Raw genomic sequence first — 11,751 nt, 5'->3', positions numbered from 1 at the left:
GTAAGACTGCTTCCCTTCCTCTCTCTGCCTGCCTCTCTGTCTACTTATGATCTCTGTCAAATAAATAAAATCTTAAAAAAAAAAAAAGACAGTCGGCTTCACTGTGAGAAGTGAGCGTGGGAGAGATGAAGAGCTTGGTCAAGTTCGAGAAGCCGACTGGACGCACGTCGGAGGGGACGGCTGGATGTGGGACCCCGCTGCTCGGTGAGAGGGGCCAAGGACGGACAGGCACGCGGGGCTCTGCGGTGGAGGCTCTTCCTAAGGCACGAGATGGGCCGCGAGCACCACGGTCGCGAGGTGAGCAGGGAGCGGAGGGGCCCGGCACAAGGAAGGCCAGAGTGTGGCCGGCGGGGGTGATCGGCTCTGTCCGGGGCTGCTGCCACACGAGCACGACGGCTGGGGCCTGAGCTCAGCACATCTCGGCTCGCTCGGCGGGGCGTGGAGGCACAGCGCCGGCTGCCGTGGGCCCGAGGGCAGGAGCCTGTCAAGCCCGGGCTGGACGGGGAGGGAGGGAGGAAGAGACTCTCCCGCTCGCTCTGCCTCCCGTCGCAGGCCACCCCGCTGTCACCGTCCCATCCTGTCAGAACCGCAGCAGCCCCTCACACTTTCCCAGCGGACCCTCCCAGGAACCTACAGGGCGTCCTGGGAGCTGAGCAGAGCCCCGGAAAACAGAGGGGAGGCTCGGGGAGGGCCAACGCGCAGTGAATTTTGTAGACTCTGTGCTGGGAAGACAGCGGGTACGTTCTGACGCGGCTACACGACACAGGACACAAGTCCAGTTTGCAAATCAAAAAGGTTTTATAGGATTCAAAGCAAAAAGTTACATCACACATACTCATTTAAATAACAAGTCAAAGTCTGTTACAGAAAACATAATTCCAAAGCATTTTCAATTTTATTACTGAAACTACTTAAAAAGGCTCCAAGTCAAAAAAAAAAAAGACGAAGCAAAATTGCTCAGGCGATAAAGTGCACTGGGGGGAGGGGCGCGCTCTGCTTCCGGGGCCCAGAGGCGCTGCCGCGGCCTCCGCGCTGAGATAACGCAAGGCCCCGAGTTCCTGGGACACTGTTCCTTCGATGGAAACTCTCCCAATTTACAGTTCTCAGTCAACAGAGTGGGGGGAATGTCATTTACAGAAGGTATTTCTAAATCCCATCAGGAAATGGAAGTTTGGGTCAAAACCATTTTTAACACAGCTATTCCTTAGAAACAACACTGCTGGGAGACTGACCTCTAACGCCACAAGTAACCCAACACTCTGAGACCTTGTATCATCCACCAGAACGTTAGTCGGACTTCCATTATTTGGCATAATTAAGAAAAATACCCAAATTTAATGCCATTCAGCGGCACAGACACAGAGATGTTTTTGTTGATTTAAGATAGAAGTGGGAGAAGACTGCGCAGGGGGGAAGCATGAACTATATACATTCAATTACGTTCTTTTGCAACGGCATTGTCTGATGAGCTGCAGGAAAAGTCGGCTAGGAAATGTCCAAAAATCTGGAAGCCCTCAGACACACGCCAGCACTCGAGCACTCGGCACTCAGCCGTGCGCGTCGCAAGCAGCTGACACCAAAGGGCGACTTGCCGGGTATCAAGCAACACACAGTGACTCACCAGGTGATGATAACCAGGCTAAAAGGACCCGAACATAAAAGCTAATCGTATTTATTCAATATTTCACGTTACCATCATTTTAATAAAAGTAAATGCCAATGACTAAGAGGCAGAGACAAAACCTAAATGCATTCGACACAAAAAAAAACCCCTTCCCAGGCTTGTGTTGCCTGGATTCCTGCCGCCGCCCACCGTGAGCAGCTCAGAGACTGCCCGGACCCTGCACTGTGGCCTCTATAGAGAATCAGGACCTGAGATCGCACGGGTCCAAAGTGGTGCCCAGGGTCTATTTTCTAAGCACACTGCAGAACACCCCATTCCAAGTCATTCTTCAACTTTCTTCAAATATAATGAACGAAAGGTGAGCAGAGTAAAGTTGACTGGACGTAACTAGCATTTCTCCTGTAGTTCTCCAAGTTTAATCACTAGGGGACTCAGAACCTCAGAGCTGGATTGTTTGCAGGTCCGCTTCACCCCAGCTAAACTGTATTTTGGTGGAAAGTTCCTCCAACCGCTAAGGACCTTTCCTTCTCTAAGAAGTTACTCTACTCAAAAAATACGCTAAGGCCACAGAAAAAGAAGTCAACAGATTATAAACAAAGCGGCTGGGTTTGAGAGCTTACGTTATCTTTGTTCTGGTGTTTGAGGTACAAACAAACTGAGTAACTTGCTCTCAGCAGAGCCACGGCCCCAAAGGACACTCAGACCCCACAGCTCACTGTTCACCGGGTCTCTGTCGGGTATTTTAAATGACCCCCTGGGGTACATTCTTTACAAGTCACACCATGGACACAGGTAAATGACTAGACCTACATAACCAAAATTTTAATTCTTTAGGCTCCGGCCTTAAGGCATCGTTGCCTGGAATTTCTCTTGAAAATGCTATGAAAACGCTAAACTCAAGTTCTTCCCCTCCTTCCCCCCTCATTTAAGAAGCTCCTATTCAACCAGTTCTGGTTCTAAAAAATTCGTAGACCTAAAAGGCCTGATGACAGACTCGTGGTTTTTGTTTCTTTGTTTTGTCTTTTTCTGTGGCTGAATAATGTGCCAAATTTACCAAAAGTAGAGTTATTATGAAAACCATTGTTGAACACTGAAAAGAAGACTGTAAAATCACTATCTAGAAATTGGTGGTTGGAACACCAACAATATAAATATTGTAATAAAAAACAGTATAAAAATTAGTACCCTGTCTCAGTTCTACAAAACATGAATAGAAAGGTTGTAAAAATCCAGATTTTGTAAACTTTATTGCCGAAATGTCGGTTTGAATGCTGGTGATTCAGATGATCCAATTTTCTTCCATTTCCTCAAAATAACTTGTGAAACTCCAAAAGAGATTGAACAGGGTCCCAACCAAAAAAGGAAAAGTTTAACATACTTCCATCAGAACCAGCTCCCCCTTTCTCCTGCAACAACCCCTCCCCCTTTTTTTGGGGAGAGAAAACCCTCAGTTCCTGCTCCAGAAAACTGCCTCCACGAACTGCCGGGCAGCTCCCGGCTGAGCGCTCAGGCGGAGGCGGGCACGGCCCCCGGGGCCCCCGGCTGCTCGGCCGAGGCGAGCGCGCTGAGCCGGCCCACCTCCGCCTGCCAGCCCGGGGCCTTCCGCGTGGTCACGTGGCGCCGCGCGTGCTTGGTCAGGTGGTCGCTGCGCATGAAGCGGCGCTCGCACGCGGGGCACGCGAACTTCTTCTCCCCGGTGTGAGTGCGCCGGTGGCGAGACAGTTCGTCGGAGCGAGCAAACTTTTTATCACAGCCGTCCCAGTTACAGTTAAAAGGCTTCTCTCCTAAAGGGGGAGAAAACACACGTTCAAGGAAACGTAAGCACTCGGCAGCTTCCCGAGCTGGGGAACTCGACGTTTTTTAAATGTTGTTCGTCAAACTCTGGGAAAGTCGTGTCTTGCTATTCCGCACCCGGCTGACCAAACGTCAAGAAATCCTCCCCTTCTTGTTGCCGCGCCTGAGATGTAGGTCGGGGCCCAAAGATGTCAAACTAATCTCACATTTCCGAATTTTCTTTTTTTTTTTTTAAAGATTTACCCATTTGAAAGCGAGCGTGCGCGTGCGTGTGTGCAGGTGTGTGCGCGAGCGTGCAGCGGGGAGGGGTAGAGAGTCTCAAGCAGATTCTGCATTGGGCGTGAAGTCCGACTCGGGGCTTGATCCCACAATCCCAAGATCATCATCCGAGCTGAAACCAAGAGCTGGATGCCCAACGGACTACACCACCAGGGTTCTTCTCAAATGTATTTAAAAATAAAAATAAATCTCTCGTTATAGCTTAGGTTAGGGGGGAAGATTCTTGAAAAGAATAATTCCCTACCTCAAGTGCAGCCCCTTAGGGGCGCCTGGGTGGCTTAGTCACTTTTTAATAGAGATTATTAGACTCTATTAGATTAGAGATTAGTCTCTATATTTTTTAAGATTTTATTTATTTTTCTTATTTCTTATTTATTTACTTGTTTTATTTATTTATTTATTTATTTGACAGATCACAAGTAGGCAGAGAGGCAGGCAGAGAGAGGAAGGGAAGCAGGCTCACCGCTGAGCAGAGAGACCAATGCGGGGCTGGATCCCAGGACCCTGAGATCATGACCTGAGCCAAAGGCAGAGGCTTAACCCACTGAGCCACCCAGGCGTCCCACTAGACTCTGTTTCATTGGCTGAGTGGGAGCCGGCACGATTAGAGCTCTAATGAGCTCCAAGCCCCACACCCATCTGAAGTGCATTTTGGAAGACAACACAACAGGGACTCACTGCTGTCCTACAGGCCGTTAGCGGACATTCTGGTGGAAGGGGGTTCCACGACCAGGTTCATGACACACGTCTTTTTTACAGACTGTGACCTGCTACTGTGCTTACAACTTACGTGTGTGTGTGAACCTCTGACAGGCGAGTTTCACAGACTCCTTAACCAAAGGAGCCTTAAAAACAAGAGAGCCGCGAACATCTGAAATATTCTAACGGGACCTACGAAGGCCTACAGTCTACCAGACCTTGGTCAAAGCCAGAGCTACCGGCACCCTGGAGCTGCAGAAACGTAAGCTTAACGAAAATGAAAAAAGTCACTTCCTTAGTCACACTGTCCACATTGCAGCTGGTGGCTACCTTAACTGGACAGGGAGTATTTCTCTCATCACCAAAAATTCTCTCGGAGCAGGCTGACAAGATAATAAAGGTATTACTAAGTCACAGTTTCTTGGATGACTTCTCCTTCTGAATTAGAAACGATACATTCTCAACATAAGAACACCGCATCCCCTTCAAGTTCGCACATTTTCGAATTTAAACTTTTCCATGCTGTAGGGCCCTTTCTCCATAGTGAACCAAAGTAAGTTACACTGATGTTTCTTGAATGTGAAATGCACATTTTCTAAAACACAGAAAGACTGAGGAACCTACAACATAAACAAAAGGGGCAACATGAGCGTCACCCTAAAAACCTATCAAAGGGACCACAATCCTAGAACTACACCACATTTTACCTACTGGGATAAGCTGATGACATGTTCTAGAAAAACCAATAATGGCTGCACTAATGTTAATCCCAATCCCTATAAGACTCTGAAGGCTTTTCGGAACCAAAGAAAAACAGGCAGCCCTCCGCCTTCTCCGGGCGATCTCATGCTTCCCTCCCAGTCCAGGAAGGCTCAGCGTGTGGTTCTTCACCGCAGGCTCTGGAGCTCTAACATCCCACCAGCCTTCAAACTCACCTGTGTGGGTGCGAAGATGAGCCTTGAGGTGGGAACTTTTGAAGTAGGTTTTCCGGCAACCTGGGAAGTTGCAAACATAATTTCTCCTTCGGGAAAAGTCTACCTGAGGGGCACAGTTTTGACCGGAGGCAATGAATACTGGGGCAGGGGCGAGGGGCAAGAACTTGCTATTCCCCACAGCCACGACACTGGACGCCGAGGTGGCAGGCTGGGGGAGGGCCGCCTGGGGTAGGACCAGCATCACAGCTCCCTGAGGCACAGGCGGTCCCACGAACACAGGCTGGGGCACTGCAGCAGCATGGGGAAGGATGGGTTTGACGGTCCCTGCAGACACTTGGGGAGGAGGTTTCAGAAAAGCTGAGAACATGCCACTCTGTCCAGTCACAGGGATCATTTGGCAAAAGACAGGGGAACTGGGGACAGGGACAGAAATCAGAGGGGTGGCTTTCCTTGGCAAGTCACTTTCATAATTCTTTGGTGAGCAGGTTTGAATTGCAACAGGCCACCCTGCCTGCTGGCCTTTGTCAACGGGGACCAGGCCACCAGACTTGTGCAAGCAAGGCTGACACGACACCGAGTTAGTGTTCAGTAGACTGTCTGTGAGCTGTGTGCCCAGCGAAGCTTCAGGATGTCCCAGAAACTGTGCTTCTCCTTCTCTGTTGATGGAAAGTTGGCATTCTGGAATCTGGGTAGTAGGCAACTGACCGGAAGCAGGACTCCCCGCCGTGTGACGGATGACACTTGTCACCATGGGCCTGCAGGGGGTGCTGGAGGCTGGCTCCAGTGACTCCGTCTTCAGATCCGGAGGGCCCCTCTCAGCCTTCCTGCTCAGCACTTTGGCTGCCCCAGCAGAAGCTGGGGTGATGGTCTTGACCATGCACGCTTTGGAATCAGTTACTTGGGAAGGAACAGGTGTCCCCGTCGATGGCTCCACAAGATCAGGGCTCTGAGGAGGAGTCATGCACTTTAAAAAAAAGAAAATACCGTGTGAAAAGGTTGTTGTGGTTAAATTTTAAAAGGACTTACTTTGATCACCGTGCCCCTCATGCCTTTTAAAAATTATGTAGGAAAGACTCCTCTGCGCCTGCTCACAACGGCACCCAGTGGATTTCCAGACCACGTGAAGGACTGCACTTTCTAAGCTTCTCCCCATTTCCTGTTCGCTCCCGAACCAAACCACTTGCTTAATTTTAAAAATGTCAGTTCCACCCCTGGACTTCCACAGCTACTGAAACAAGCAATTGAAGTACAAGAACCCCAAATGAGGAAGCAAATTTATATTCAAAATAAGAGCTTTTCACAGTAGTTTTTGATTCTCAAACCTTATTTATTTGTTTATTATTATTATTTTTTAGATCCCAATGCTAATCATTTAACACACACTTACCCAGTGCCTACCAGATGCCAGGTAAAAACCCGTCAGAATGATCCTCCAAAGGCCATGCTCTAACCAGTGGCTCTAAGTGAACCAAGCCTCTCCTGCTCCCACTTACTGTCAGCCTCCCTGTGGGAGAGCTCAGTGCCAAGTAAGTCTGCCAGGAGCTGCTGGCCCACTACTGGCACAACTCTCTCCCCTGCCCACAAGTCCCTTCTCATCCCTCTCCCCAAGCCCGCTTTCCATGCTCTCTTTCCAGGGTAAGCCTCCAGCCCAAGACAATCAGATTCTAATTTTCACATCTGTTAGCCCACTCTCAATTTCTCCAAGCGGAGAAGCAACCTCTCCCAACGCTTCTGTAGCTCTGGCAAGTTACGAAGACAAAAACACAAACCAGGCTTGACTGCACTCAGCTCGCACAGGTAAGAAGTGAGGCTCTCCAGGGAGGAAGAGGCCAGGATTGCAACCCAGCTAATTATGGCTGATGCCAAAGCACGGGCCGCTTCTAGCTGTCACCCGTGTATCCTGATCCCACGCTGAGTCACCTGGGGGAAGCCAAGCCCCCACCCTAGAGTTCCCCAGGAAAGCAAGTACATTTCACTTTCTCACATCACTCTGTAGCTTTCCCCCTACGAACATTTCAGCACTGGGGCTGCAAGCTATGATCTATTAATGGAAAGAACGTATTTCCGAGAAGTAGGAGAAGTTTTCACCCTCCGGACCCACGTCTTCGGCACATTCATCTAACCCACTCCAGTCACTACACAAAATGCTCTCCTCCCTATTTCTTACCAGAGTCGATAAAGAGTCGAAGTCCTTTGGTAGCTCAGGCGTGGCTGTGTCCACATGCACAGTGCTGGTGAAGTCCCCAGGGTCAGAGACAGGTGTGAGGGGTCTTATCTTTAACAGGTCACCTTTCTGGGATCTTTGACCCCAGGAGCTCATGCAAACAAGAGCCTCAACTGCTTCGATGTCATTCTGCTCCAAGATACTGCATGTAGACCTTTCACTATCATGCCTTTTTCTCTCCAGGATTGACTCACAGATGTCCATGATGTCCACCTAAACGCGACACAACACAAAGGATTCTCAGTCCAGGGGAGAGAGACAGGGTAACCCTGATGGGCACGTGGGTACGTACACCAAGCGCCTGCTCTATGCACGTGACACACACATGAAGCTCAACACACAACATGCTCTGTAGTCTAGGAAAACACGTCAACAGAACATTGACCACAATTTCACTTTTAAGCCAGCATTCTGAAGAGTGAATATGACTGGACTTGGCTGGCAAGCAGTTTCCATGGAAAACCCTGACTCTTAAGAAAAGTTAAGTTCGTGTTTTCCTTCAGCAATGATCATTTAAGACTTTAATCCCGGAGCTATGAGCCAAAGTGGCCAGTGTGATGCTGTCCAGCTGGGAGGAGAAACGGACACCAGCTCCAAGCCTTCAGCTGGCTGAGAGGACACATGGCTCTTCAGAGTTGGCAAAGCCGGCAGAAAAGCGTCCCTACAGATGCATTTTTGGCAACTCTGAGGCACTCAGCACAGTCTTCTCAAGTCAGGGCATTACCATGGCAGAACTTTCCAGTGGCTCAACTCTAACAGCGCCAAGAAGGGGAGCCCATGCTGGTTGAGCCTTGTTCCTTACTCAGGAACAGTCACTCCTCACTGCCACAGGGCTAGCAAGGAGATAAGAAAAAGAATTTTAAAAATCTAGCACAGCCCAAGAGACAATTGTCCTTCCTGTTTTGTCAAACCATCCTTTTTCAGCAGGGGTGGGAGGGGTGGAAAGAGAAGTGACTGGAATCAAATGATGTCCTCCCAAAGACCCTGTCCATTCTCTAAAGATCTGTTTCCACTTGGCTTGCCCGAGCGAACATGGAATCCCTCCGTCCCCACCAGGTCCCTCTGCAGTGCACGCTGGTAAAGTGCCCGCCTTTGCAAGTGGGGGCACGTTAAAGAGCACTTTAAAGCCGGGGCCTCGGAACCCTGAGGTCACAGGTATGGGGCTGTCGCCTCCCCCTGGACCACCACCGGCAGGATGTCTGGAGGCACACAGGGCTCCCACACCTCTCTCTCAGGCCCTCAGGGCCCGGCAGTCTCGAGGACCGAAGTCCTAGGTCTAGCCAGCCAGCTCACTCCCAGGGCCCTCACGCCCAACACCTGAGGGCTACGACTAAGAAGAGTGCCCCACCTGACCCCAAAGACACCCACCTCCGCTTGCACCTTCCCGCCAACTTTGCCCCGCCCCACCCGCTTTGCCCCGCCCCTGCCCCAACACACCACCTTTCCGGGTTTGCCCCGCCCCCCTCCATAAGAACTTGCTCCGCCCCCTATATAAGGCCTTCCTCCCAGCTCTGCCCCACCCTCTGCCCCGCCACCGTCTCTCAAGCTCGGCCCCGCCTCCTGCCTCCACCCCCTCGCCTTTGGGCCTTCCCGCCAGCTTTGCCCCGCCCCCACCCCGCCCCCCGCAGCGCCTTCCCGCCAGCTTTTGCCCCGCCCCCTATCCCCCTCCACCGTCCGCTCGCCGAACACCCGCCGCCCGCGTGTCGCGTTCCCGCCAGCCGCGCCCCGCCTCCTCACACGGCCTGGTGACGTCATGGCTGGAAATAGCCCCGCGCCGGGAGCCGGCGGCCGCTGCGGAAACGCCAGACAAAGCTAGCGTAGGGCGGCGCGGGGCACACGCCCCCGGCCGGCCGGACGCGTCCCCTGCCCCTCCCAGCTCTGGGGCCCGCTCTGGCCCCGCACCGCGCGGCCGCCACAAAGCCCCGTGCATTCCTGCCCTCCTCCGCGCCCGAGCCCCGCACAGGCGGCACGTCCCCGCCTCGCCCCTCGCTCAGATGGGCGTCCACTCACCGCACGCGCGTCGCCCGGGCCCGCGGAGCCCGGAGTGTGCATGATGCCGGCGGCACGGAGGCAACAAAGCAGCCGCGGGGCGGGAGCTCGGCGCACGGCTGCAGTCGCACGTGCGCCGCGGGAGGCGGCGACCCGGAGCCCCTGCAGCCCGCGGGAGCCTCCGCCCGCTCGCGCCGCTCTGCCCCGGCGCGGCCCTCGCGGTGCGGGAGGGGCGGGGCGGCCGCGGAGGGAGCGGCCGTGGGGGCGTGGCGCGAAGGCAAACCAAAATACACCGCGCCCCGCCGGGGCGGGGCCGGGTGCCCGCCAGCCAATCCGCGCCCGAGCTTTACGCTGCAGGCCAATGGGCGCCGCGGGGAGCCGCGTGATCGGAGCCTGGCCGCGGCGTGATCTGGCAGGGCGGGATGCGGCACGTGTTTTGGTCGGAGTGGGGGGCGGGGCCTGAGGCCCTGGAAAGTAGGGGAAAGGTCCCGGCGGCCGCGGCGGCTGCTGCTGGAGGGAAGGGCGGGGGCGGGGGGGGGGAGTCCCTGGGCTGGGGAGGGGGGGCGCGCTTAAAGAGGTCCCTCTCGCGACCTGCCCAAGCGCAGGTCCCCATGGAGTGAATTCGTCCGGTAGAGGGAACCCAGCAGGTTCTGCTTGCTTGTTTTTTGTTTTTATTTTTGTTCTTCAATTTACCTCTGGTTGGCTCCTAGGAGTGCATCCCTGAGGGAAAGCTGGTTGGCTGCAGGTGACGTTTCTGCATCCATGGCTCCTTTCTGCAGGCTCCCAGGGCCCAATCTTCTAGACGTGGGTCTGCCTTTGACCTCCCTTCCCAGGCAGCTCTGGGCCCCTTTTCCACTCTTTTAAGGGGAGTAGGGTGAACCAAGATCTGAAGGGTGCCTGGTGACACCCTCCCATTCTTCCCAACCCGGTGGAAGCATTACCCCCTACAGGAAGTCCTCTGGCTTGAATGAGAGGGATGCGCACTGGCATCTTCCCTGCGTACTTGGGTTGCCCCTGTCTCTGCGTGTGGTTTACCTTCTTCTGCAGCTCTAAGTTCTTTTTTTTTTTTTTTAAGATTTTATTTATTTATTTGACAGACAGAGATCACAAATAGGCAGAGAGGCAGGCAGAGGAGGAAGCAGGCTCCCTGATGAGCAGAGAGCCCAATGGATGCGGGGCTCGATCCCAGGACCATGATCATGACCTGAGCCGAAGGCAGAGGCTTAAACCACTGAGCCACCCAGGTGCCCCTGCAGCTCTAAGTTCTTGAAGATCAGGGACCAGGCTGTGTTTATGTGTAGCCCTCCAGCCTGCTGCTCGGCGTGGGACAACGCCGCATCCACCCACAGGGCCCACGGTGGCTGAGCTGTGATACGGGTGGGCGCAGCCAAGGGTTAGAGGCCACCGTGAGGTGTCTTCCGCCCTAAAAGCAAACTGCTGGACTAGGTATAGGATCCATGCCTGCGCTGTGGGGGCTCTGCTCTGGGCAAGAGGAGCCCTGGGCCCAAGGGACAGGCCACAGGAGCATGCAGGGTCTCCTGGTAAGGCAGCAGGGGAGGCCCTGGGATCAGGGTACTGCTTCTCCTCATAGTTCTGCGCTGTTGGGTGGACAGGGGTAAGCAAACCAACTACTCTCCATTTCTTCTTCAGTTTCACCCTGGCACCTTTTAGGATCTGTTGCTTTTCTGTTTCTTTAGTTATTTATTAATTGTCTCCCCTCCCTAGGTTGGCAGCTTGTCCCAGTCACTGCGGAACAACCCCCCTCCCCACTGCGGCCCGGTGCCTGGCTCAGTGCAGGAACTCGGTAACCATTGGTTGAATGGATGAATGAAGGCAAAACACCTACTGCTTCTCCCTCCCAACTTGGCCATCCTACAGACAGCTCTAATTCTGTGTCCTTGAGACTGAACTCACGGTCTGCCCGAATCTGCATTTCTCATCTCTGGGCAGGGCATCACCGGATACCCCGAGACTTCACCCAGAGAGGGGAATCACCAGGGAACCTTCCCTTTCCTGAACGTGGTTCCTTTTGCCAATTACTTCATGTCCTTCTTCTTCCTCAATCTCTCGCAGACCGCTAGCTTCCCTCATCACCCACTCGCGCCCGGCCCAGGCCACCGTCCGTCCTCTGTCCCCTGAGTTGTTTGCCACTGCCTCCCAGCAGGTGTCCCTGCCTCCAGCCTCACTGCCTATCATCCGCCCTTCAG

General features: G+C 53.4%; 1 protein-coding gene across 2 annotated transcripts; it reads right to left on the bottom strand.

Moving 5' to 3' along the window:
• Positions 1–779: 779 nt before the first annotated feature.
• Positions 780–9,939, bottom strand: KLF11 (KLF transcription factor 11). 2 transcript variants are annotated; one of them, XM_082745493.1, is made up of 4 exons: positions 9,566–9,939; positions 7,499–7,768; positions 5,332–6,295; positions 780–3,408 (listed from the first exon to the last, which is right to left on the bottom strand). In XM_082745493.1, exons 1-4 carry the CDS (start codon positions 9,605–9,607, stop codon positions 3,131–3,133), a joined length of 1,554 nt encoding a protein of 517 aa, XP_082601619.1. In that variant the 5' UTR covers positions 9,608–9,939; the 3' UTR covers positions 780–3,130. The 2 variants fall into 2 exon arrangements, with proteins under 2 accessions (XP_082601619.1, XP_082601620.1); XM_082745494.1 differs by lacking the exon at positions 9,566–9,939 and adding an exon at positions 8,280–8,993.
• Between the last annotated feature and the right edge of the window lie 1,812 nt (positions 9,940–11,751).

The sequence above is a fragment of the Mustela nivalis genome (genome assembly GCF_964662115.1).
Source record: "Mustela nivalis genome assembly, chromosome: 8".
NCBI classification, from domain to species: Eukaryota; Metazoa; Chordata; class Mammalia; order Carnivora; family Mustelidae; genus Mustela; species Mustela nivalis.
The sequence above is the reverse complement of the archived record's forward strand: the minus strand, read 5'-3'. Positions and strand labels throughout refer to the sequence as shown.